This window comes from Callithrix jacchus, chromosome 17, assembly GCF_049354715.1.
Source record: "Callithrix jacchus isolate 240 chromosome 17, calJac240_pri, whole genome shotgun sequence".
NCBI classification, from domain to species: Eukaryota; Metazoa; Chordata; class Mammalia; order Primates; family Cebidae; genus Callithrix; species Callithrix jacchus.
In genome coordinates, this window is record NC_133518.1 from 52,477,250 (window position 1) to 52,499,706 (window position 22,457).

General features: G+C 38.6%; 1 protein-coding gene across 5 annotated transcripts in view; it reads left to right on the forward strand.

The window, feature by feature from the left end:
• The window catches only part of CPNE4 (copine 4), a 514,588-nt gene that overhangs the window by 347,840 nt on the left and 144,291 nt on the right, over positions 1-22,457 (forward strand). For all 5 annotated transcript variants that reach the window (XM_035278318.3, XM_078354991.1, XM_035278321.3 and 2 more), the window contains 2 exons: positions 11,108-11,179; positions 14,175-14,249. In XM_035278318.3, the coding sequence (XP_035134209.1) occupies positions 11,108-11,179; positions 14,175-14,249 (147 nt within the window). The remainder of the gene's footprint in view (positions 1-11,107; positions 11,180-14,174; positions 14,250-22,457) is intronic.

Here is a 22,457-nt window from a genome sequence, read left to right on the forward strand (position 1 = left end):
ATTACTCGTGCTTCCCTCACTCTTCCTCAGCATCTGCTCATCAAGAGGCTCAGGCCAGTGCATGTTTTCAAGCTAGTTATCAGAAACAAAGGAACACATGTTCCCCAGATTTCTCTCTTCCCAGTGAGATTCAAACCAGGAAAACTGGTATTACAGTTAATGTGCTGACAGGGCACCAGCCAGCAAGACTGAATCAGAAAAGTTTAAAATTGAGAAGACAAAAGCAGTGCTGAGTTTAGTCAGTATGGCTGTTGCTCTCTGGTGCTCCTGAACAATGCTTAAATACTCTGGTTTTTTGTTTTGTTTTGGTTTTGGTTTTTTTTTTTTTTTAAAGACAGAGTCTTGCTCTGTTGCCAGGCTGAAGTCCAGTCAGTCACGTGATCTTGGCTCACTGTAACCTCCGCCTCCTGGGTTCAAGTGATTCTCCTGCCTCAGCCTCCCAAGTAGCTGGGATTACAGGCACGCACCACCATGCCCAGCTAATTTTTGTATTTTTAGTAGAGACAGGCTTTCATCATGTTGACCAGGATGGTCTTGATCCCTTGACCTTGTGATCCACCTGCCTTGGGCTCCCAAAGTGCTAGGATTACAGGTGTGAGCCACTGCACTCAGCCCTGCTTAAATACTTTTTAAGGGGGAATTCACTTTTACATATCAGGTATTGTGAGAATGACTGTAACTTATGTCTCAGTCTGCCCCTGCCACTCTGGTTTACACTTACTATCATGGCTAAATTATTAACACTCTCCCTTTTCACTTTCAAAAGTGTCCCAATTTGGATAATATATTTTATGACCACTCGATGATAATAAATCATTTTCATAGCTCATATTTACTGAGAGCTGATCACATGGTAGGCGTTCATGAGCGTGCTGCTGTCAACACTATCATCATCGTCATCATCACTGGGCCAAGATAACATGTCTCCCTAAGTGGCAAAGCACCCGACATTTGGATTCAGTCAGAGTACTACTACGTTCCCTTACCCCTAAGCTACGTTACCTCTGAGCTTTTATTTTATAAATGTAATGAGAAAAACATTGGTATCCCTTGATGAATCCCCCAGGTCTTTCCTCTGACTTCCTCCTCAGTTGTGAAAAGGGAAGAAACTGATTTTCAAGGGGTCTTGTTATATCTCATGTATTGTTTTATGTGAGGCCAGTCCCACTTGATAAATTATGAATTAGGCTCTAGGAGCTCAATTAACTCACCGAATAATACACTGACAGTAAGTTGTAGAGCGAAATTTTAGACCTAAGTTGTTCTGATTTCATTACCTGCCTTTTTATACCACCTTGCCTACTAAACCGCTTTCAATTTCCACAACCCTGTACAAATTTGAAAAAGTAGAGTAGCAGTTCTTCCCAAATGCTGTTACTGTATAACTGCTCACAGAGTAAGGATAAAAGTGTCCTTCCTCACAAGTTGATAAATTGATTCCTATATTTAAAAAATCTTTTTCCCAGCTCAGGCAGACCTGTAACATCTTCTGCAAATGGACACACCACTGAAATACTCTTGGACCAAAAGGTCTAAGAAATGTGTAGCAGTTACACCTCATCTTTTCATCTTTCCCTTGACATGGATCTATTTTATATATGGCAGTTAAGGGTAATAACAATCTGAAAATTACTGATATGTATTCATTTATTCAATGAATAATGCATCTATCTAACGCTAACAATAATAATAAGCTAATATACATATATTCACTTATTCAAATAAATAAGTATGCCTTCTTTCATCCACTTATTAGCACTTACTATGTGCCAGATACTCTTCTAGGCACTGCAGATTCAGCTGTGAACAAAGGGGGCAAAGCCCTGCCTCATGGAGCTTACCTGTTCCTACATGATACAGTAACAGAGAATACTGCTCTCATGAAAGAAAGCACACATGGGATAAGAAATAGAGGGTGGTGGGAAGGGAGTGGGTGCCAATTTAGGTAGGAATGTCAGGGAATCCCTTTCTGAGCAGAGTCCAGAATAAAGTGTAAAATTGTGGGCATAAGCCATGCAAAGACATCCAGAAAAGTATATCACATATATGTGTGTGTGTGTGATACACACACACACACACATAAACACACAGACACACACATATATATACACATATATAGATGCGTGTGTGTGTGTATGTGTGTCTTTATGCCTTCAGACACTGATTTTTCGGACTGAATTAGTAACAGTGTAATATTTGAGGATACATTTTCAGGTCCTTGTTATAAACTGCCAAATATCCTCAAAGAAAAACTGTAGCAATTTACACTGCCCCTTTTAGTGCACAAATGTGCCTTTTTTCTGGCATCCTCAATAATACCTCCAACTTTTCACTTCCTTTCTTTTGAAGCTTCTGTCTACATAAAAACAAGGAAAGAACCTCTGTCCTAGTTGAATGTCTCCCCGCAGAGCCTTTGCAAGCTCCAGCCTGAGCAGAGAAGACACAGAGGAGAGTGTGTCATCCATCCCTCATCTCCCCCTTGGTCTTGGAGGCTGGTCCCCGAGAAGGTTTATGTTTATCCAGAGGCTGAGGGTACAGTGAAGACAGGAGACATCACCATGGTTCTCAGCTTGAAAGACTTCCTCACTCTCACACTATTTTCTTTCTTTATATATTCCTCCATCAGCTCCTGCTCTTCCACTTATTATCTATACTTGGAGACTCTTAGCTCAGGACTCTTCTTTGAGCCCAGACTCATGTATTCAGCAGTCTCTAAATATTAATTCCATTTGTATGACTCACAGACATCTCAAACTCAGCAGACCAAAACCAAACTCTCCATCTCCTCTTGCCCTCTCCACACCCTTTGCCAACTTCCCAATCCTCTAATGTGTCCTGCTCACTCAATAGCTCCTTTTTCTTCCCAGGACCCAGAGGCCCAGAGCCTAGGAGCCTTCCCTCATCCCTCTCACTCACTTTCTACCCCACAGCCCATCAATCGGGCATGAAGGCCCATCAATTCAGTGTCCCAAATATCTCTACTATTCACCCCTTGTCACCCCTTCCATAGCCAGGACCCCAGTTCAAGCCAATAGATGACTATAGTTATCTCTATGTGGGGATTTATTGAATAGCAGAGAAAAGAAAAGGGAAATAGCATTTCCCAAGCATCTGTATATGCCTGATACTGGGACTTTGTTAATGCTCATTAGATATACAATAAACCCATGAAGTAGAAAATACTACCATTTCACAAATGAAGAAACTGAGGCTCAGAGAGGTTAACCTACCAAGGTTCCATAGCAGGGAGAGTATTTGGAGCCTTATGTGTGATGCTTGCTCTACCATTATCTAGCAAGAATGAAGGTAGGGGGCTGGTTCAGTGGCCCTTGTAGTGGTTTGAGTAAGAGGGAACTCTCCTCAATGGTAAGCTCCTTGAGGATAAAGAGTAAGTGTGAATTACTTTGTGTATTTCATAGGATTTAGCTTAGGGCCTGATCAAGTCCTGCTTCTGTCATTTATCAAAGACAGGAGAGTTTATTAGTTAAGGGAATGAACTCTGGAACTGTACTGTTTGGATTTAAACCCCAGCTCTGGTAAACACTAGCTATGGAACCTTGAGCAAGTTACTTACTCTCTCTGTAGTGTGCTAAACAGTGGCCCCCCCAAAAAAGGTATGTCCATGCCCTGAGTCCTAAATCCTGTGAATGTGAATTTACTTGAAAGAGCCTTTGCAGATCTAATTAAGTAAAGAATCAAGATGAGAAGGTCATCCTGGATTACCAGGTGGGCCCCAATTCTAGTGACACAGAGGAGAGACAGAAGAGAAATGGGCCATCTGAGGAAGGGGGAAGAGTGAGGCAGCCACAAGCTAAGGAGCCATAGCAGCCACCAGAAGCTACAAGAGACAAGAAGCAGAATCTCCCTTCAAGCCTCTGGAAAGTGTGGTTCTGCCAATACCTTGATTTCAAACTTTTTCCCTCCAGAGCCAGGAGCACATTTCTGTTGTTTTAAAACACAAAGTTTATGGTCATTTGTTATGAAGGTCCTAGCAAATGAATATATTTGGTCAATGAAAAGAGTCAAACTCTGTAAAATATTTGAAGGGATTTATTCTAAGCCAAATATGACTGCCCAATGGCCCATGACACATCCTTCAGGAAAACCTGAGAACATTAGCCCAAGGTGGTCAGACTACAACATTTTAGGGAGACATAGACATTAACCAATACATGAAAGACGTACATTGGTTCAGTCTGAAAAGGTGGTCTTCCTGGGCACGGGAAAGCCGGGTAGGGCTTTTGTCCCCTGAATTCCCACCAGAGCTCCTGGAGGAGGGGCTCTGTGACTACTGGAAGTAGGATGGGGAACATCCAGGTCATAGGTAGTTTCAAAACTTTCTGGTTGGCAATAGGCTGAAAAAGTTAAGTTATTGTCTAAAGACTTGGAATCAATAGAAAAGAATGCCTGAGTTATGATAAGGGGTTGCTGAGACCAAGGTTTTATCATGCAGATGAAGCATCCAGGTAGCAGTCTTCAAAGAAAAGATTGTTAATATTTCTTATCAGACTTAAAGAGTCTGTTCTATCAGTCTTAAAGTCTGTGTTGTTGTTAATGCTGGTCACCTGGGCCTGAATTCCAAAAGGGAGGAAAATATAATGAGGCATGTCTGACTCCCCCTTCCTATCATAGCCTAAACTAGTTTTCTTTTTTAGGTTAACTTTGGAATGCCCTTGGCCAAGAGGAGGAATTCATTCAGATGGTTAGGGGGCTTAGAATTTTTTTTTTGTTTTACAATTCTATGGACCTCAATTTTCCCATCCATATGTAAGCTTATAATGCTTACCTCACAGAGCTGTCATGAGAATGAAATGAATCAACATACACAAGGCATTTTATGACTGTAGCTATCACATAATCAGTGACTTCAAAGTAGTGTTTATTATGACCCTTTAATAGTTGTGTGACCTTAGTTATTTTTGAGCCTGTGGTCTTTTCCCCTGTTAACTGGCAATAACAAAAATACTTAGTCTAACTATAGTATCTTAAAGTTGGAGTTTGCTTCTTTCACTTTAAAAATGGTCAAAGAATTTCCTCAACCTTCTTCTGCGTTATGAACTGCTAATATTAGAGTTTCCAGCCTCACTGAGGACAACTCACAACCCACCAAAGGCAGCAATTGAAAAGATACCACATGCCCTTGACCCGACAAAATGCTCTGGCTGGGACATTAGGTGCTAGGGAATGTGGTCCTTTCCTCTTTTTCCTGACTGCTACCTGCTATGGCTGGGGGAGGGAAATGAGAAGTGGAGGTGGGGGTGAAGTGAGGGGCAGATGGCAGTTATTAGTCAGAGGACTAATGACTGAGCTGGGTCATTTGTAATGATGACGAGGCATTACCCAAGAGATGAGGCAAAGGTGTATAATTAATACACAAGCAGTCCTTAAATCTCTCTCTGAAACCCTCCCTCCATTTCTTCCCTTGCTAATGATGTCAGAGATAGGGTAAAAGCCTGTAATTACACTTGAAATAATTAGAACACTGTGAAATAGAAAGCTTAAGACAGGAAGCCCAGACTAATAGAATACCTATTGTTCTTTTTGTTCTGAATCATCTTCCCTAGCTTGGTCCTTTTGTAGGTCTCCACCAGAGAGCTGAAGATTGCACTGAATTTGCATAAAATGTAGAAACCCACATACACATCACCCTTCCTTTGCCCAGAGTGGCCAAGAAAGCATCAGCACAGTGCCTTCCTGTTTCTACAACTTTTTACCCAGGAATGAAAGTCCAAATCAGCAAAACAGATTAATGTAAAAGCTCTTCCAAAGATAAATTTTAAAAATCTGAGCATATTATATTTAAACTGTTTTTCTCATGCAATTCTCCCTTTCTAGCTCAGTGTTTCTCAAGTTTAATGTGCCTGCAGAGCACCTGAGGGTCTCCTTAAAATGCAGATTTGGATTCAGTGGGTCTGCAGTTGGCTGAGATTCTGCCTTTCTTTTCTTTTACTTTTTTTTTTTTGAGAGAAGGAAAGAAAAAAAAGGAGTGAGGGAGAGGAAGAAAAAGAGGGAGAGAGAACGGAAATGTTGCTTTATTCTAAAAAAAATGGGTATTAATAATGGCCAATCATTTTTCATTTAAACCTATGAGTAGGTGTGATGTGGTATTGACAAGAATGTATATTTTGTGTATTTGAAGTGGAGAGCTCTATAAATATTTATTAAGTTTACTTGTTCCGGATCTGAGTTCGAGTCCTTGATATCCTTATTAATTTTCTGTCTCATTGAGTCTAAGTCTCTATGTATCTGGGTGTTAGGATCATTAGCTCTTATTGTTGCATTGATCCTTTTACCACTATATCTTTGTTGCTTTAAAATCTATTTTATCAGATATGAGAATTGCAACTCCTGCTTTTTATATATTTATTTATTTTTGCTCTCCATTTGGTTGGTAAATCTTTCTCCATCCCTTTGTTTTGAGTCTTTGTGTATCCTTGCATGTGAAATGGGTCTGGATGTAGCATTTCTAGCAAGCTCTCCAGCCTTGCTGCTGCTGTTGGAGAGGATGAGATGGGGGAATGGTACGCAATGTGAGTAGCAAAGATAAAGTTTTTCTTGGTCCCACAAGTGACTTCACTGTCCTCCTACCACAGCAATGATTCCAAACTTCTAATGTAGATCTTGAAAAATGAATAAAAATTTCCAGTTGAAGGGAGAGAAGAGGGAGTGAGGAGGAAGAGTAGAGGAAGAAGGGAAAAGTGGAAGGAAAGGGAAGAGGGGAGGGAGGGAGGGAGTGAGAGAGAGAATGTTTGTGAGTGAGTGTATGTGCATGATCAGGTGTCTCTTCTTATAAGGACACCAGTCCTATCAGATTGGGGCCCTACCCTTATGACCTCATTTGACCTTAATTATCTCCTTAAAGCTTTTATTTCCAAATACAATGTCACTGGGGGTTACAGCTTTAACATTGGGTACACAGTTTCATCCATAACACTAAGTGACCTTAGATAAACTCCTTTTCTCTAAGACTTGGTTCCTTCATCTCAATTGCTTAGAGACAAGAAAGAGTTTGATCATTAAATGACAAGAAATGTGATAACTGTATTAAGTGTTCCACATATTATCTGTCATAGAATAAGTGTCTTGGTTGTGTTCCTCCAGACACAGTCAAGCATTGGAGGGTAAGTAGATTATTTGTGAGGTAAAGGAAACAGCAGGAGAGAAACAGAATTGAGACCAATTAAATAAACGACCAATAAAATAAAGGGTGCGTTAGGTAACAAATCACCACTGGGAGAAACTGGAGCTTCATTTCACTGGGAAAAGTCAGGCACCCATGATGAACAAACACCCAGAATCAGCCCTCACTACTGAGGCAAAGGAGTCGAGATATTTATGTACCAAAGGCCATCAGTCATTGGTTGAGATCGGCTCCCATGGGATGCCTACCTCCCCACTTCCATCTTTCTGTGCTTGTGGATGGCAACCATGGATACCAGAGGAAACCTTTGGGCAAAGAGATGCCTGACATGGCTGTTGGAAGCCTGACCAGCTCTACAAGAGGGAGACTTGAGTAGTTCTGGGAAGGTTTTTCTTGTCTGCTACAGTGAGACGCCTGGAAACCTTAGTTCTTTGTACTGGTTGGTCCTGGTTATTGTGCTGGTAGTTTGCAAAACACTAGAGACACAGTTGTACCAAAGAATTCTAGGACCAAACAAGTGTAATGAATACTTGTTTCATGGGATTCACAACTAACGCTCTGTTGATGTCCTGAAGTTGAAATGTTAAACTTTGTATAATCCTATAAATGTGTTACTTACACAAACAGTTTTTCATATAATATGTATTTACCTTTTAAGGAATAAAAGTTCCATAATGCATGTTTTGGGGCTATCAAATTAAGGCTAGTAGAGATTTCACTATATTGTAAGATGTGTTTAATCTGTTTCTATTCACCATTGTAGCCTACGGATAGTAACTGGTACATAGAAAGTATTCAATACATATTTGTTATTGCAACTGTTTTAAAGAATATCAAAAAATAATTCTGAAGATATTTTCAATAAAAGCAGCCTCATGAAAAATGACTGTCTAGTTCCCAAAATGATTGTTTTGAAAGACTTTGGAATAAAGTTCAGCTGAATAGACACTTGTTGAAATACTGACCAGATTTTTATTCTCCTGGCTTTGTTCCCATTCACTTAATGAAACAGTGCATTTTTCTAAAATTGAAGACCCATGCTGTGAGAAGCCATTGTCTACTTTACTAGAGAAGAAGCACTTCTCCCCGGATCTATGTGCGGATGTAGATAAGAGACCTAATGGTACTAAGGTATCTCTGGTCCAACCTTGCTCAACAGTGTTTCAACTTCTATTTCCTGCCTCTACACTTCACCCTTTTATTGAATACTAAGGTTTGCAGCTGTGACCCCATCATAGGGTATAAATAATCAAATTAAGGAACTTCTGACAAGTGCGCCCCTTTTAACCTTGATGTTGGGCAGAGCTTGCTATTTGTTGGCCTCAAATGTCAGCTGAAGCCAGGGTCAAAGTCCTTGCCACTCTGACTTTCTCATCTTCTGTCAACACCTAAAGCATTTTGGAGCTGGGTGCAATTGTTGCAGCTGCAACAGAGTATACATGGTGAGTGGGATTTGCAATAAAAAGGCTTTTCTCTACAGATCACTGCTTGAGCTGAGCTTCCCTGCTGTTTTTGCCAAACTATCCTGAGAATGGCAACATCAGTGGCAACTCATTGCTTGTCCATCATTATTACAATGAAAAATTTTAAACCCTGATTATTACTCATTCTTTGGCGCTGAGATGGAAATCTGCAGGCTGTAAAACAAGTTTGTTGTTTTTTTTTTATTCTTGGTTAGCCACTTGTATACCCAAATGCCCATTTCCTAAGATGGGATATTTCCTGGGAAATTGCTTATCTCCCTAGTGTTTGCAAAACATATAAGCTGGTATATAGTAGCATTTTCTTCATTCCCTGCAAATGGAAACATTGGTATTTCTAGATAAGTTAAAAGCAAGGAGAAAAACTATGGCTATCCAGGCTCTCTTTAGCTAAGTCTTCTCTTCTCTTCCTTGAATAAAGATACTGTGAATCTTATAAAACACTGTCTGTAAAAAATGGTCTGCCACACCTGCTAATGCAATGTGTGGGTTAGTATAATGCCAAGAGGGTTGTTAGGGTCTCCTGGTGTCAAGGGAGTAGGTGACCAATGTGGATGAAACACAATGACAGTGGACAGTAGTATTTCTGAGACCAGATTTGTTTGGGAAATGGGATATGTTGCCTTTCCTTAGTCAAGTGTTGACCTGGCTACTGGTTACAGATGACCCTTATTTTGTTATTTACTCATGTGTTCTCCACTTCACTTGCTGGGGGAAAAAAACCTGCAGAGTAACTGTAAGCTCCATGAGATTAGACATTGCATCTGATTTTACTTACCACTCTATTCTTAGTGCCTACCACCAAGTCTAGCATACAGTGGGGGCCAAATAAATATTTGTGGAATGAATAAGGCATCTGCCACATAATATGTACTCCATAAGTGGGAGTTTCCATTGCTACGTTGCTGTCATCATTGTCGTCATCATTGTAGTCATCATTGTCATCATCATCACAATCATGATCACCATCATCATCATCATCACCAGGTGATTTTTTTACAGAAATATTTTCTCTTCAGAATGTAGCAGTCTGAACGTCAGGATCTTTAAATCTCCTTGTCCTAGGGAAGTTCTCTGGACTTCTTGCATTTGGCACAAGTAAAGACTTGGTATTTTCATTGCTGTAACACAGAGACAAAAATATATGAAGATTTCAAAGAATGAGTTTATCTACTGGCTTCTTGTGGTGATCTCCTTTCCTGTTTTTCTGTGAATAATATATGGATATCGTTGCTCTCTGCTAATAAAAAATTACTCAAAACTTGAGAGCTTAAAAAACAGAATACTTATCTCAGTTTCTGTATAATAGAAATCAGGGTACAGCTTTTCTGCATCCTCTGGATTAGGGTCTCTCATGAAGCTGCAGTCAAGATGCAGTTATCTCAAGGCTCAACTTAGAGGAGAATCTTCTTCCAGGCTTATGCTCCTGGCTGTTAGCCAGAGACTTTAGTTTCTTGCCACATGGGTCTGTCTATAGGACTACTTACAGTCTGTCAGCTAGCTTCCTTCAGAGCAAAGGCTCTGAAAGACAGAAAGAATGAGAGATATTGGTAAGATAGAAAATATCATCTAACTTAAGATAGTGATAAAAGATAAGAAGTCACAGTCTTTTTGTAACCTAATCTCAGAAGTTATATCCCATCACTTTTGTATTATTCTAGTTTTTAGAGGCAAATCACTGGGTCTATCCCACATTCGAGGGGAGAATATTACACAATAGCAGGAATACTAGGAAGCTAGGATCGTTGTAGACCATGTTAAATAGAAGCTTCCAGCCACAATGGATGATGTTCCCTCTAAGCATGAGCGTAGCTTTAACTTGGTCCTTTTAACCTTTTCTTCTTTGAGACTCATGGGTTGCCAACCAATCATGGCCTCAATCCCTTGTCAAACTTCTTTTTCAAAAAAGGAAGAAAGAGGAAAAACAGAATGGGGCATGTTCTCCTCGGAATAGCTTTCAATATGATGATGATTTTAATTGTCATTGCGCAGGTGCATTGGCATTGAATCATGAAGAGAACCCCAATTGCTCCTATTGGCTTGTCTGAGCATCAGTTTTCTAATGACTTACTTTATGGCTTCCTAATGAATATATTAAAAATAGAAGTCTAGAGGTTATATTTAGCCCTTTAGTTCCTTTCCCTCCCTGTATCCCATACCCCACTTTGCCTGGAGGCTTAATGCTAAGTTTGAGATCATTTTGAAACTTTATCTGCTTTGTCTTAACGTACATATACAAAGTTATCTGTCTAATTTTGATATAAATCCTTCAACAATTAAGTCACCTCCCAATTGACTACATATTCACTCCCTCTCTTATATCACACACCATATGAAGAAAAAGGGAATAACCTGTATTAGAAGAAGCTCATTGACAAACTTTGAAATATAAATTGACACAAATGTGAATGCAGAGTTTTGTTTAAAAAAAAAAGATCTGCAGTTAAATGACTGGTATCTCTACCTTTTGTTTCCTCGTTGGCAGATTGTTTCCCAGAGAAAGCTGTCCAAATCTTTGCTGAAGCATGGGAACACAGCAGGAAAATCCTCCATCACGGTAAGCAAGCCCTCCCTGAGCAGCCATCTGCCTGAGTGGGGAGCCTGGGCGGACTGGCCGCCCAACCAGACAATTGGGAAGCTGACTTTCTGATATTGGGAGTTGGTCTCATAACTACTGAACTACTGAAATCACTCCTTTATTTTTCTTTCCTTCTCTTTCCTGACAATACAATTTTGATCCTTCTACCTCTAGGAAAAATGATAAAGAAAAAGCATTTGGAACTAAGGTTATTTCATTCTAGTAGGTATTTCTGTAATTGCAAAACAGATTTTAGTGGAGGAGCAAGATGTAGTTGCCAAGCACAGTAAGAATATGGAATTGTCTAACATTTCCAGATCATCAGAAATACTTGTCCTTGTCTCTCATTTATTTTGAGAATTAAAACTTTGCTTTGATGGCATTTACTTTAACGTTTTGTTTGTTGCCTAAGAAACAAAGAGCTCAACATTTAACTCTCCTCTTTGATATAGTAGTTTGGAGGTTTACTGTGTGATTCAGTAGCCACTAGCCACATGTGATGAATTACATTTTAAAGAAAATTTTAATTTTATTTAAAATTAAAGTAAATATTCAGTTTCTTAATCGCACTGGTCATATATCAAGTACTCAATAGTTACAAGTGTTTAGCAGCTACTATATGGGATAGTGCTGATTATAAAACATTTCTGTAATTCCAGAATGTTCTACTGAGTAATGCTAGAAGTATTTCTAAATAAGAGTTTAAATTTTCAAATAGAACTCCTGGTATTTGGAACTTTGGCATCTTCTATTAGAGATGTCTTAGACATTCCCTACCTCTTGAGAAAGGTAGAGAATGTGGTCCAACCATTTGGATGTATAAAATACAAGCAAAAAAAAAAAAAAAAAAAAGGTAGAAAAAAACTACAAGGAAATTCTGAATTGCTAGAGAGGCAAATGCCAGGAAGCAAACCTCTTGAGTTTTTTTGAACGTTCCTTTTTAACTAGAGAGAAACTGATTTTTTTTGGTTGGGGGGGGATGGAGTCTCATCCTGTCATCCAGGCTGGAATGCAGTGATGTGATTTTGGCTCACTACAACCTCTACCTCCCAGGTTCAAATGATTCTCCTGCCTCAGCCTCCAGAGTAACTGGGATTGCAGATGCCCACAACCATACCCAGCTAATTTTTGTGTTTTTAGTAGAGACGGGGTTTCACCATGTTGGCCAGGCTGGTCTCAAACTCCTGACCTCATGATCCACCCACCTTGGCCTCCCAAAGTGCTGGGATTACAGGCATAAGCCACCACACCCGGCCCTGAACTTTTTTTTTTTTTTAAGCACAGGAAAAAATTCAAAAGGATTCTCAGTGAAAGTTGTCGCCATTCTCACAGTAACTTACCTGAGTTTATTGCTTGCATATTTTAAATGACACTGCCATGTTAAAGCTTTTTCATCTTCAGCCATGGGTCAAGTGGTCTTTGAAGACCTTAATGGTGCTCTAAAGAGCCGTGGACCCATGGGTTCACTCCCAAAGCCCACAAACCCAGTAGATTCAGGTATGAGTTTGCTATGGTTCTTTCCCAGAACAAAATCTCATCTTGCCATATTTTCTCTGAGATTTTCTACCTCTACACATCCCAGAAAAGTATGATCTTCTTCTTAATTTTAAATATTTAAATACTCCCTTAATTTTGGGTCTTTAGATCAAAACATTGGCTTTAATAGCTTCTAGAAACACTTGAAAAAGTGTGTGAAATTTTCTAGGTCTCTGCAGATGGAGAAAATCAGAACTTCCATCAGTTTTCCAAAGGTGTCTGTGACCACAAAATAGTTAAGGGTCAGCACTCAAATGAAGTATAAGAGGCATTAAGAAAAAAAAAAAAAAAGAGTCATTAAGGTGGTAAGGGATGAAAGAGGATCAAATGAAAAATACAAATATGATAGTTCTTGGGTTATCAAGCACTTCTGGAGTTTTTCCTGTATACCTGGACTCACATTCTCTACTCTCAGTTGCCCATACATTTTTGGGTCTATCTTTCTTAAGGCAACCATCTTGGCTTTAAGATTAGATGAAAATAACTTAAATTTTCCAAAATATTTGGAATACTACCAGTGACTATTGAGAGCATATGGACCCAACTCGTAATGGAATTGTTGAGCTCAGATAGAAAAGAGGCAAAATTGAATTAAATCTCAGTTTCTTGACATAAGCAATTTGATAAGTGTATCCATGTGCTTCTCAGGGTAAAGGATAAGGAGGGCCAGAGAATACCTGGTAAATCCTAACATTATTTATAAAGGTTTTAACTTATATGCAACTCAACTGACCCCTAGATTTTTGTTGTTTTCGTTGTCATTATTTTTCTCCTGACTTTCTCCAATTTCCCTTCCAAGACTTTGTTGAGAGTCACTGACTATTAAGTATTGGAAATTTACCTGTTATGAGAAAGCCTTTGGTCAGTGATTTCTTATACCAAAATCTTTGTCAGGAATGATCTGTACTTGGGTATTAGGGCTTAGATCCTTACATATACACACACCCTCATCTCAGAAAACCCAGGGACAGTCTTTTGAAAAATAGGAATTAGAAAAGTTCGACATAGAAGTTAGTTTATTCCACCATTTCTTGTTGGTCTCAAAACAGTAAAGAAATATTATTGTTCTTCCTTCTCTATAACTTACCAAAGGGGAAAAATTTTAGTTAATTATAGAAATACTATCCAATATAATGTGACCTTTAAAGAAAGAAGCTCTTCCAAACTGCTCTTCTATTTTTTCCTCCAGCTTGGGTCCCATCTCTTATGTTCTCATGCTCAGCATAAATGGTGTCTAGTTATTCAACATTGTCTATTCCAGGGAGTTCCCTTGAATATCTAGAATTGCTGTGCTATAGTCACTAGAGTTGTGAAAAAACTCCTTGCCCAACATTTGTCTCTGTTGAGTTTTGAACCAAACAGGAGCTAAATTTGCTCATGGGTTTTGGAGTTGAGGAATCCACCCTGTATTGTAGCTGATGTGTGCTTTTTCCTTTAGGTGATTGCTGAAGAATTATCTGGCAATGACGACTACGTGGAGCTTGCATTCAATGCACGAAAATTAGATGACAAGGTAAAGTGTTCGGCATTAACCTTATTGAAGGAAGTAATAAAGCTAGCACACAGTTTAATCAGACATCCCCCTGCAGCTGTTTTTTCCTTTTCACCCACATTATCAAACAGATCCAAAAATTCAGAGAGGTCTACAAAGTAAGGTTTCCCCCAAACTAAGAAACGATTAATGAGAAGGGGAAGGGACTGTAATTAAAACAAGACAATTTTATTACACCAAGACTGTTTCCAAATGCCGCAGGTCAGATGTGCACAGGTGAAGATTATTTAACTCCATTTCTAGGGACATTCTAAGAGAGAGGAGAAGATGTGAGAGGGAAGAAAAATGACATTTATTAAGCACGTATGTTTGCCGAGTACAGGGTTAAGACCTTTTTATGCAGTATCACATTTATTCATTGTACAGCTCCTATTTATTAGATATTAATACTCAGCCCATTTATGTATTCACTGGTTCACTCTTATATTTGTTCATTTGTTCACTCATTCGTCATTCATTTTCCAAACCTTTGCTGGGTGCTTGCTATGCACGAGGTTCTGGAAAAAAAGACATATCCAAAATAGACATTCCACTCTCATATCTGCAACCTGGAATTCATCATTGAAGTGAAACATACATCTAAAAAACAATGATATAGTAATACCATAACCATAATAGAATGTGATAAGTGATATATAATAGTGTGTCCTAGTAAGGCCAACTTATTCTACCTGGAGACAACAAGAAATACTTTATCTTTACAAACTAATTATATTTGGATTTTAAAAGTATCTTGAGTAGATTATGTGAAACCATCACGAACTGCTACCTTTTTAACATTAGCATGAACTAGGTGCTGGAAACTGCAGTGTGCATTGATGTCAGTTGGGAGCAAGCTTTAACTTCACCTTTTCACAGCGGTTGTACTCCTTCCCCTTTATCATCTCCCCAAGTTTCAGGGGAACTCACAAAACACTTTGTAGTATCTTCCCGGTGCTATTATAAGCCTTTGGGTCAGTGTATAGCAGTTTAAAGCCACTTGCTTAATGGCTTATAATGGTTTCTCTATGCTTAGTAGGCTCTTAAGTACCTCTAATTTTTCCTCTAACTGATTTATGTTATGGTAAAACGGGACTTGGAGGTTTCTTGGACCAGTTAGCTTTGAAGTGTTTGAGCAGTTTCCCTTTAGTCAAATGAACACTTGCTCATAAAACTGAAAAAGCCCCGTGAAGCATTTAAAATGCTTCTAAATGGCTATTTCCACTTTTGGCTGTACTGATCGTCCAGGGCCCTGGTCATTGCTGAGCCTCACTTCCCCAGTCCTGGAGACCCCAGTTCCTTCAAATGTGGCTACATGTCCAGATCCTTAGTAATTCAGAGAACAAATCAGAGGCATTTGCTCTAGTTTGGACTGGGAGGTAAATGGTCTCCAATGGAAAGAGGGCAAAGCTGTAGAATTGAGGAGTTACCAGATGGATTAAAGACTTAAATATAAGACCTGACACCATAAAAACCCTAGAGGAAAATCTAGGCAAAACCATTCAGGACATAGGAGTAGGCAAGGACTTCATGACTTCAAAACACCAAAAGCGTTGGCAACAAAAGTCAAAATAGACAAATGGGACCTAATCAAACTCCACAGCTTCTGCACAGCAAAAGAAACAGTCACTAGAGTGAATCGGCAAACAACAGAATGGGAAAAAATTTTTGCAGTGTACCCATCTGACAAAGGGCTGATATCCAGAATTTACAAAGAACTCAAACAGATTTACAGGAAAAAAACAAGCCCACTCAAAAATGGGCAAAGGATATGAACAGATACTTTTCAAAAGAAGACATACATGAGGCCAACAAACATATGAAAAAATGCTCATCATCACTGGTCATTAGAGAGATGCAAATCAAAACTACATTGAGATACTATCTCACGCCAGTTAGAATGGAGATCATTAAAAAATTTGGAGACAACAGATGCTAGAGAGGATGTGGAGGAATAGGAACTCTTTGACACTGTTGGTGGGAGTGTAAATTAGTTCAACCATTGTGGAAGACAGCGTGGCGATTCCTCAAGGCCTTAGAAATAGAAATTCCACTTGACCCAGCAATCCCATTACTGGGTATATATCCAAAAAATTATAAATTATTCTACTATAAGGACACATGCACACAAATGTTCATTGCAGCAGTTTACAATAGCAAAGACCTGGAACCAACCCAAATGCCCATCCACGATAGACTGGATTGGGAAAATGTGGCACATATACACCATGGAATATTATGCAGCAATCAAAAAGGATGAGTTTGTGTCCTTTGTAGGGACATGGATGAATTTGGAGAACATCATTCTCAGCAAACTGACACAAGAACAGAAAATGAAATACCGCATATTCTCGCTCATAGGTGAGTGATGAAAAAAAGAGAACACATGGACACAGGGAAGGGAGTACTACACACTGGGGTCTATTGGGGGGAAGGGGGGAGGGATAGCCTGGGGACAAATGCCAAATGTGGGTGAAGGGGAAGACGGCAGCAAAACACACTGCCATGTGTGTACCTATGCAACTATCTTGCATGATCTGCACATGTACCCCAAAACCTAAAATCCAATTAAAATAAATAAATAAAAATCAGATCTAAAAAAAAAAAAGAATTGAGGAGTTAGATGATACCATAAAGACCATTTCACACAACATCTTCAGGAAACAAGGGCTCAGCAAGTTACAATGATTTACTCAAAGACACAATACTACCACTCTGGTGTTTTATTGCTGCATGGTAAACCATCTCAAACCTGGCAACTTAAATGAAGAGCTATTCTGTTATAGTGAATGATTTAGAGGGCCAGAAATTCAATCAGGGTTCAATTGAGCAGTTCTGCTGTCTATGATGTTGATGCAAGTCACTCCGTCGTATTCACCTGGTAGATGAGCTTATCCGGATGGTCCACACTGGCTCTACCCACAGGCCTGGTATATGAGATGGCTGGCTGCGCTTAGCTGGAACAGTCCACCAGAGTGCCTACACGGTGGTCCTGCGTAGTCACACTTCCCTTAGGGTATCTGGCTTCTCCCAGAAAGAGCATCTCAAGAGAATGAGGGAGATGCTCCATAGCCTTTTCTCACCCTTTCTGGCCTTGGAAGTCATTGTCATCACTTCTGCATTCTTCTGGTTACAAGTGAGTCGTAAGGCCAGCCCAGATTCTAGGACTCCACACCATGCTGGGGCAGTGGCAAAATCATACTGTAGAAAAAGCATATGGACTATGAACTTGCGGTGGTCAAGTTTACAAAATGCAATCTGCCACAATATTTTTGTGATAGAAATAGAATAAAATAGTACAATTATTTCATGTCACAGCTGGAAAAATAGTTTCCAGATGCTCTCAAGGAGGACTCTTTTCTAGCGTTTAGCATTAAAAAATTTTTATTATAGCTATTAAAACTTACTGTATCTAGTTAAACTTGTTGTATGACTAAAAGTCACTATAAAATAATCCTCCTAATTTTTATTGTATTGATGAGTATCACAAAAGTAACTAGTTTCTACATACATTTAAAAATTAAGGTATGAATATGTAGGAAAATAATACTTCAGACAATGGTTGTAGGACATCTGGATCTGCAGTCCCGTGGCAGTAACTCTGGTAGCCCCCAGGAGTCCACACACTTCAGGCAAAAAGCCACTGTGTGATCCAACTGCCTTATTTTATAGATGCAAGTTTTGTGTTTCAGAGATATAAAATGACTTACCGAAAGCCACACAGGCACACACTCATAAAAGAAATCAGTGCAGGAGAGGGACTCAGTCAAATTGCCTGACAAAATCTAAGTCTTTTGGAGAAGAGAGTTAATGAATAGAAGGTGGTTTGGTCTCAGAATATGAGAGACTTGGAAATGCTTTCATGTATTTCAGGGAAGTAGGAAGCCAGGAAGAGGGGAGGTAAGAGGGAAGGTCAGGCAGCAGTCCTCCAAGTGTGATGCATGATCCCAGTACCTTTGCAGGGAATCCATGAGGTCAATACCATTTTCATAATAATGCTCAGACGTAATTTTCGTTATTCACCCTCATTCTCTTATGCATGTACAGTGGAGTTTTCCAGAGGCTGTATGTTGCCTCATATCACAATAGATTGAATACAGCACAAATATGAGGATTCTGCTGCATTCCATTAAGCTAATCATTAAATTGGTTTGCAAAAATGTAAACTAATGCCATTCTTCTCATTATTTTTTAAGTTTGGAAAATATAATTATGATAAATATTTCCATTAAAATACTATTTTTGTTATGATGTAGTAGGTTTATTATCTTTAAAATAATATAACAAATATTGTAACAATTCAACAGTTTTATAATATGATAAATATTAATACACGTAACCTTCATAAACAAAAGCTCTTTGGGAGCCCCAATAATTTTTAAGAATGTAAAGGGGTCTTAAGACCAAAAGTTTGAGAACCCCGTTACAGGATGTATGGGAAACCATTAAGTACTTTTGCAAACCATAGTGACAGAGAAATGCACCATTCTTTTTGACAGAAATAGTCATTTTTAATTTGTCTTTCAGCAGACTAGCAATCATCTCCTCACACTTCAATGAGAGCACATAAAATAGCTTAGGTTTGTGAGAAGTAACTTATTTATCTAATGTTAATGCAATTCACTTAGTAAAGAAAGTGGAGTTGGGGGGTTGGGGAGAGATAGCATGGGGAGAAATGCCAGATACAGGCGATGGGGAGGAAGGCAGCACATCACACTGCCATGTGTGTACCTATGCAACAAACTTGCATGTTCTTCACATGTATCCCAAAACCTAAAATGCAATAAAAAAATTGAAGGAAAAAAAAGAAAGAAAGGGACTTTCTAACTTCTAAAACACATTTGTTACATTAGCAACTAGTTGGCAGTTAATCTAACAAGTAAGTAGAGGCAGAAATGTAATAATCACTTTGCAACATTCAAGCTGACAAAAGATTCTTCCTCTTCCCATTCTTGAGAAAGTATTCATATTGGTGCATTGGAACTAAATCTCACACTTGTGGTAATAGTAATAATTACAGACTGCATTTTAAGTGTTCTCATGATGCTAGTTTGATGGGCTGCATACATATACATAAGTAAACACATCTGTCTCTAAAGTAGAGGTTATCCAACCTTTAATAAAGGACTACATGGTAAAAAGATTTTGCAGGACACGAGATCTCTGTCCTCACTACTGAGCTCTTCCTTTAAAACATGAAAACAGCCATAGACAATGCAAAACTGAATGAGTGTGGCAGTGTTCCAGTAAAACTTGATTCACAAAAACAAACAGGAAGCCAGATTTGGCTCATGTGCCATACTTTGCTGACCCCTACTCTAAAACAATGTAAAATCTCTCCCTAATGTGCTGTGATTTTACTGTTTAAGTATGCCTGCTAGAAACTGTAATCTAGTCTGCATTACTGATAGAAAACTTGTAACTATTGAGCATCTATAATGTGCCAAGTGTCAGGTGTCTAACCTACGTTATCCCCAAAACTCATAAGCATATTCCCAAAAGTTAGTATCTTTATTTCTATTTTACAGACAAAGCACACTCAGTTCAGACATTTCTCAGAGTCACAAAATTAGTAAGCCATACAGCCTGGATATGCCTGCATCTTTCAGATAATTTCTTCTAGGTCCAATATTCTGTTTACAAGATCACTGTTATACATATACATTGCTTCCTAATTGCTTATCACCCTCTCACTTAGCTAAATTTCTTTTATGTTGAACTAAGAAAGCAGAATGATATGGTCTCTGTGTGATTAAAGAATTTTACCACAGCAAAACTTCAGTAAAATGCCCAATTCATTCATCTTTATTGCACTGAACTCTCCCAGTGGCCATCTCAGTGCTGATAATCAAGTTAACAAAGCTGAAAATTCCTCATTAATGTGACCACACAATTAGACCCGAGTTGGTGTTTTGAAGCTATGAATTTCTGAGTGTGCACTTGAGATACTGAGGTGCTTATGAATTATTTCATTTCCATGAATCAGATGCCTTCTTAATAGTAATCATCCATGATACTCGTATCATGTTTTACAAAGAGTCTTCATGAATTTTCTCTTCTACTGATAATCATCATAGCAGCCAACTTTTTTTCTTTTTAAGATTTCAACTTTTATTTTAGGTTCAGGGGTTACATGTGCAGGTTTGTTACATGAGTATATTGCATGACAGCGAGGTTTGGAGTACAAATGATCGCACTACCCAGGTAGTAAGCATAACACCCCATAGGTAGGTTTTCAGCTCTTGTTCCCCTCCCTTTCTCCCTGCTCCAGTTGTCACCATTGTCCATTGTTCCCATCTTTATGTCCATGCATACCTAATGTTTAGCTCTCACTTACAAGTGAGAACATGTGGTATTTGATTTTCTGTTGCTCTGTTAATTTCCTTAGGATAATGGCCTTCAGCTGCATCCACAGTGTTACAAACAACATTATTATTTTTTTATAGCTTTGTAGTATTCTATGGTATATAAGTACCAAATTTCCCTTATCCAATTCACTATTGATTGGCACCTAGATTGATTATATGCCTTTGCTATTGTGAATAGTGCTGTGATGAACACACGAGTGCATACACCCTTTTGGCAGAATGGTTTCTTTCCTTTTGGGTATATACCAGTAATAATAGTATGACTGGGTTGAATGGTAGTTCTGTTTTAAGTTCTTTAAGAAGTCTCCAAACTGCTTTCCACAGTGGCTGAACTAATTTACATTCTTACAAACAGTATATAAGTATTTCCTTTTCCCCACAGCCTCACCAACATCTGCTATTTTTTGACTTTTCAGTGATAGGTATTCTGACTGGTGTGAGATGGTATCTCATTGTGGTTTTGATTTTGCATTTCTCTCACAATCAGTGACACTGAACATTTGTTCATATGTACATTCACCACTGGTATGTTGTCTTTTGAGAAGTGTCTGCTCATGTCCTTTGCCCAATTTTTAATTGGGTTATTTATTTATTTTTCTGCTTGTTGAATTGTTTATGTTCCTTTTAGATTCTGAATATTAGATCTTTGGGTAATATTTTCTCTCATTCTATAGACCACCTGTTTACTCTGTTAATAATTGCTTTGTTTTTTTTTAACTGTGCAGAAGCTCCTTAGTTTAATTAGGTCCTACTTGTCAGTATTTTTTGTTGTTGTTGTTGCAATTTGTTTTTGTTGCTTTTGAGTACTTAACCATAAATTATTTGCCAAGGCCAACATCCAGAAGGATATTTCATAGGTTCTTTTCTAGGATTTTTATAGTTTGAGGTGTTATACTTTAAGCTTTATTCAATCTTAAATTAAATTTTGTGTATGGTAAAATGTAAGGGTCCAGTTTCATTCTTCTGCATATTGCTAGCCAGTTATCTCAGCATTATTTATTGAGCAGGGAGCCCTTTCTTCATTTCTTATTTTTGTCAACTTTGTTGAAGATGAGATGGCAGTAGGTATGTGGCTTTATTTCTGGGTTCTCTATCCTGTCCCATGGTCTTAGGTGTCTGTTTTTGTACCAGTACCATGCCGCTTTGGTTATTGCATTCTTATAGTGTAGTTTGAAGTTGGGTAATGTGATGCCTCTGGCTTTGTTCCTTCTGTTTAGGATTACTTTGTCGATTCAGGCTTTTTTTGTTTCATATGAATTTTACATTGCTTTTTCTAATTCAGTGAAAAATGATGTTTGTAGCTTGATATAAATAGCATTGAATCCGTAGATTGCTTTGGGCAGTATGGCCATTTTAACGATATTGATTCTTCCGATCCATGAGCGTGGAATGTTTTTCCATTTGTTTGTGTCATTTATGATTTCTTTCACCAGAGTTTTGTAGTTCTCCTTGCAGAGATCTTTTACTTATTTGGTTAGATGTATTCCTAGACATTTCATTTTTTTGTAGTATTGTAAATGGGATTGTGTTCTTGATGGAGCTCTCACCTTGCACAGAAATGCTACTGACTTTTGTACATTGACTTTGCATTCTCAAACTTTGCTGAAGGTCAGTTCTAGGAATCTTTTGGCATAGTCTTTAGGGTTTTCTAGGCATAGAATGATATCATCAGCAATGAAAGATGATTGGACTTCTTTTCCTATTTGGATGCCTTTTATTTCTTTCTCCTGCCTGGGTGCACTGGCAAGGACTTGTGGTACTATATTGAATAGGAATGATGAGAGTCAACATGCTTGTCTTGTTCCTGCTCTTAAGCAGAATG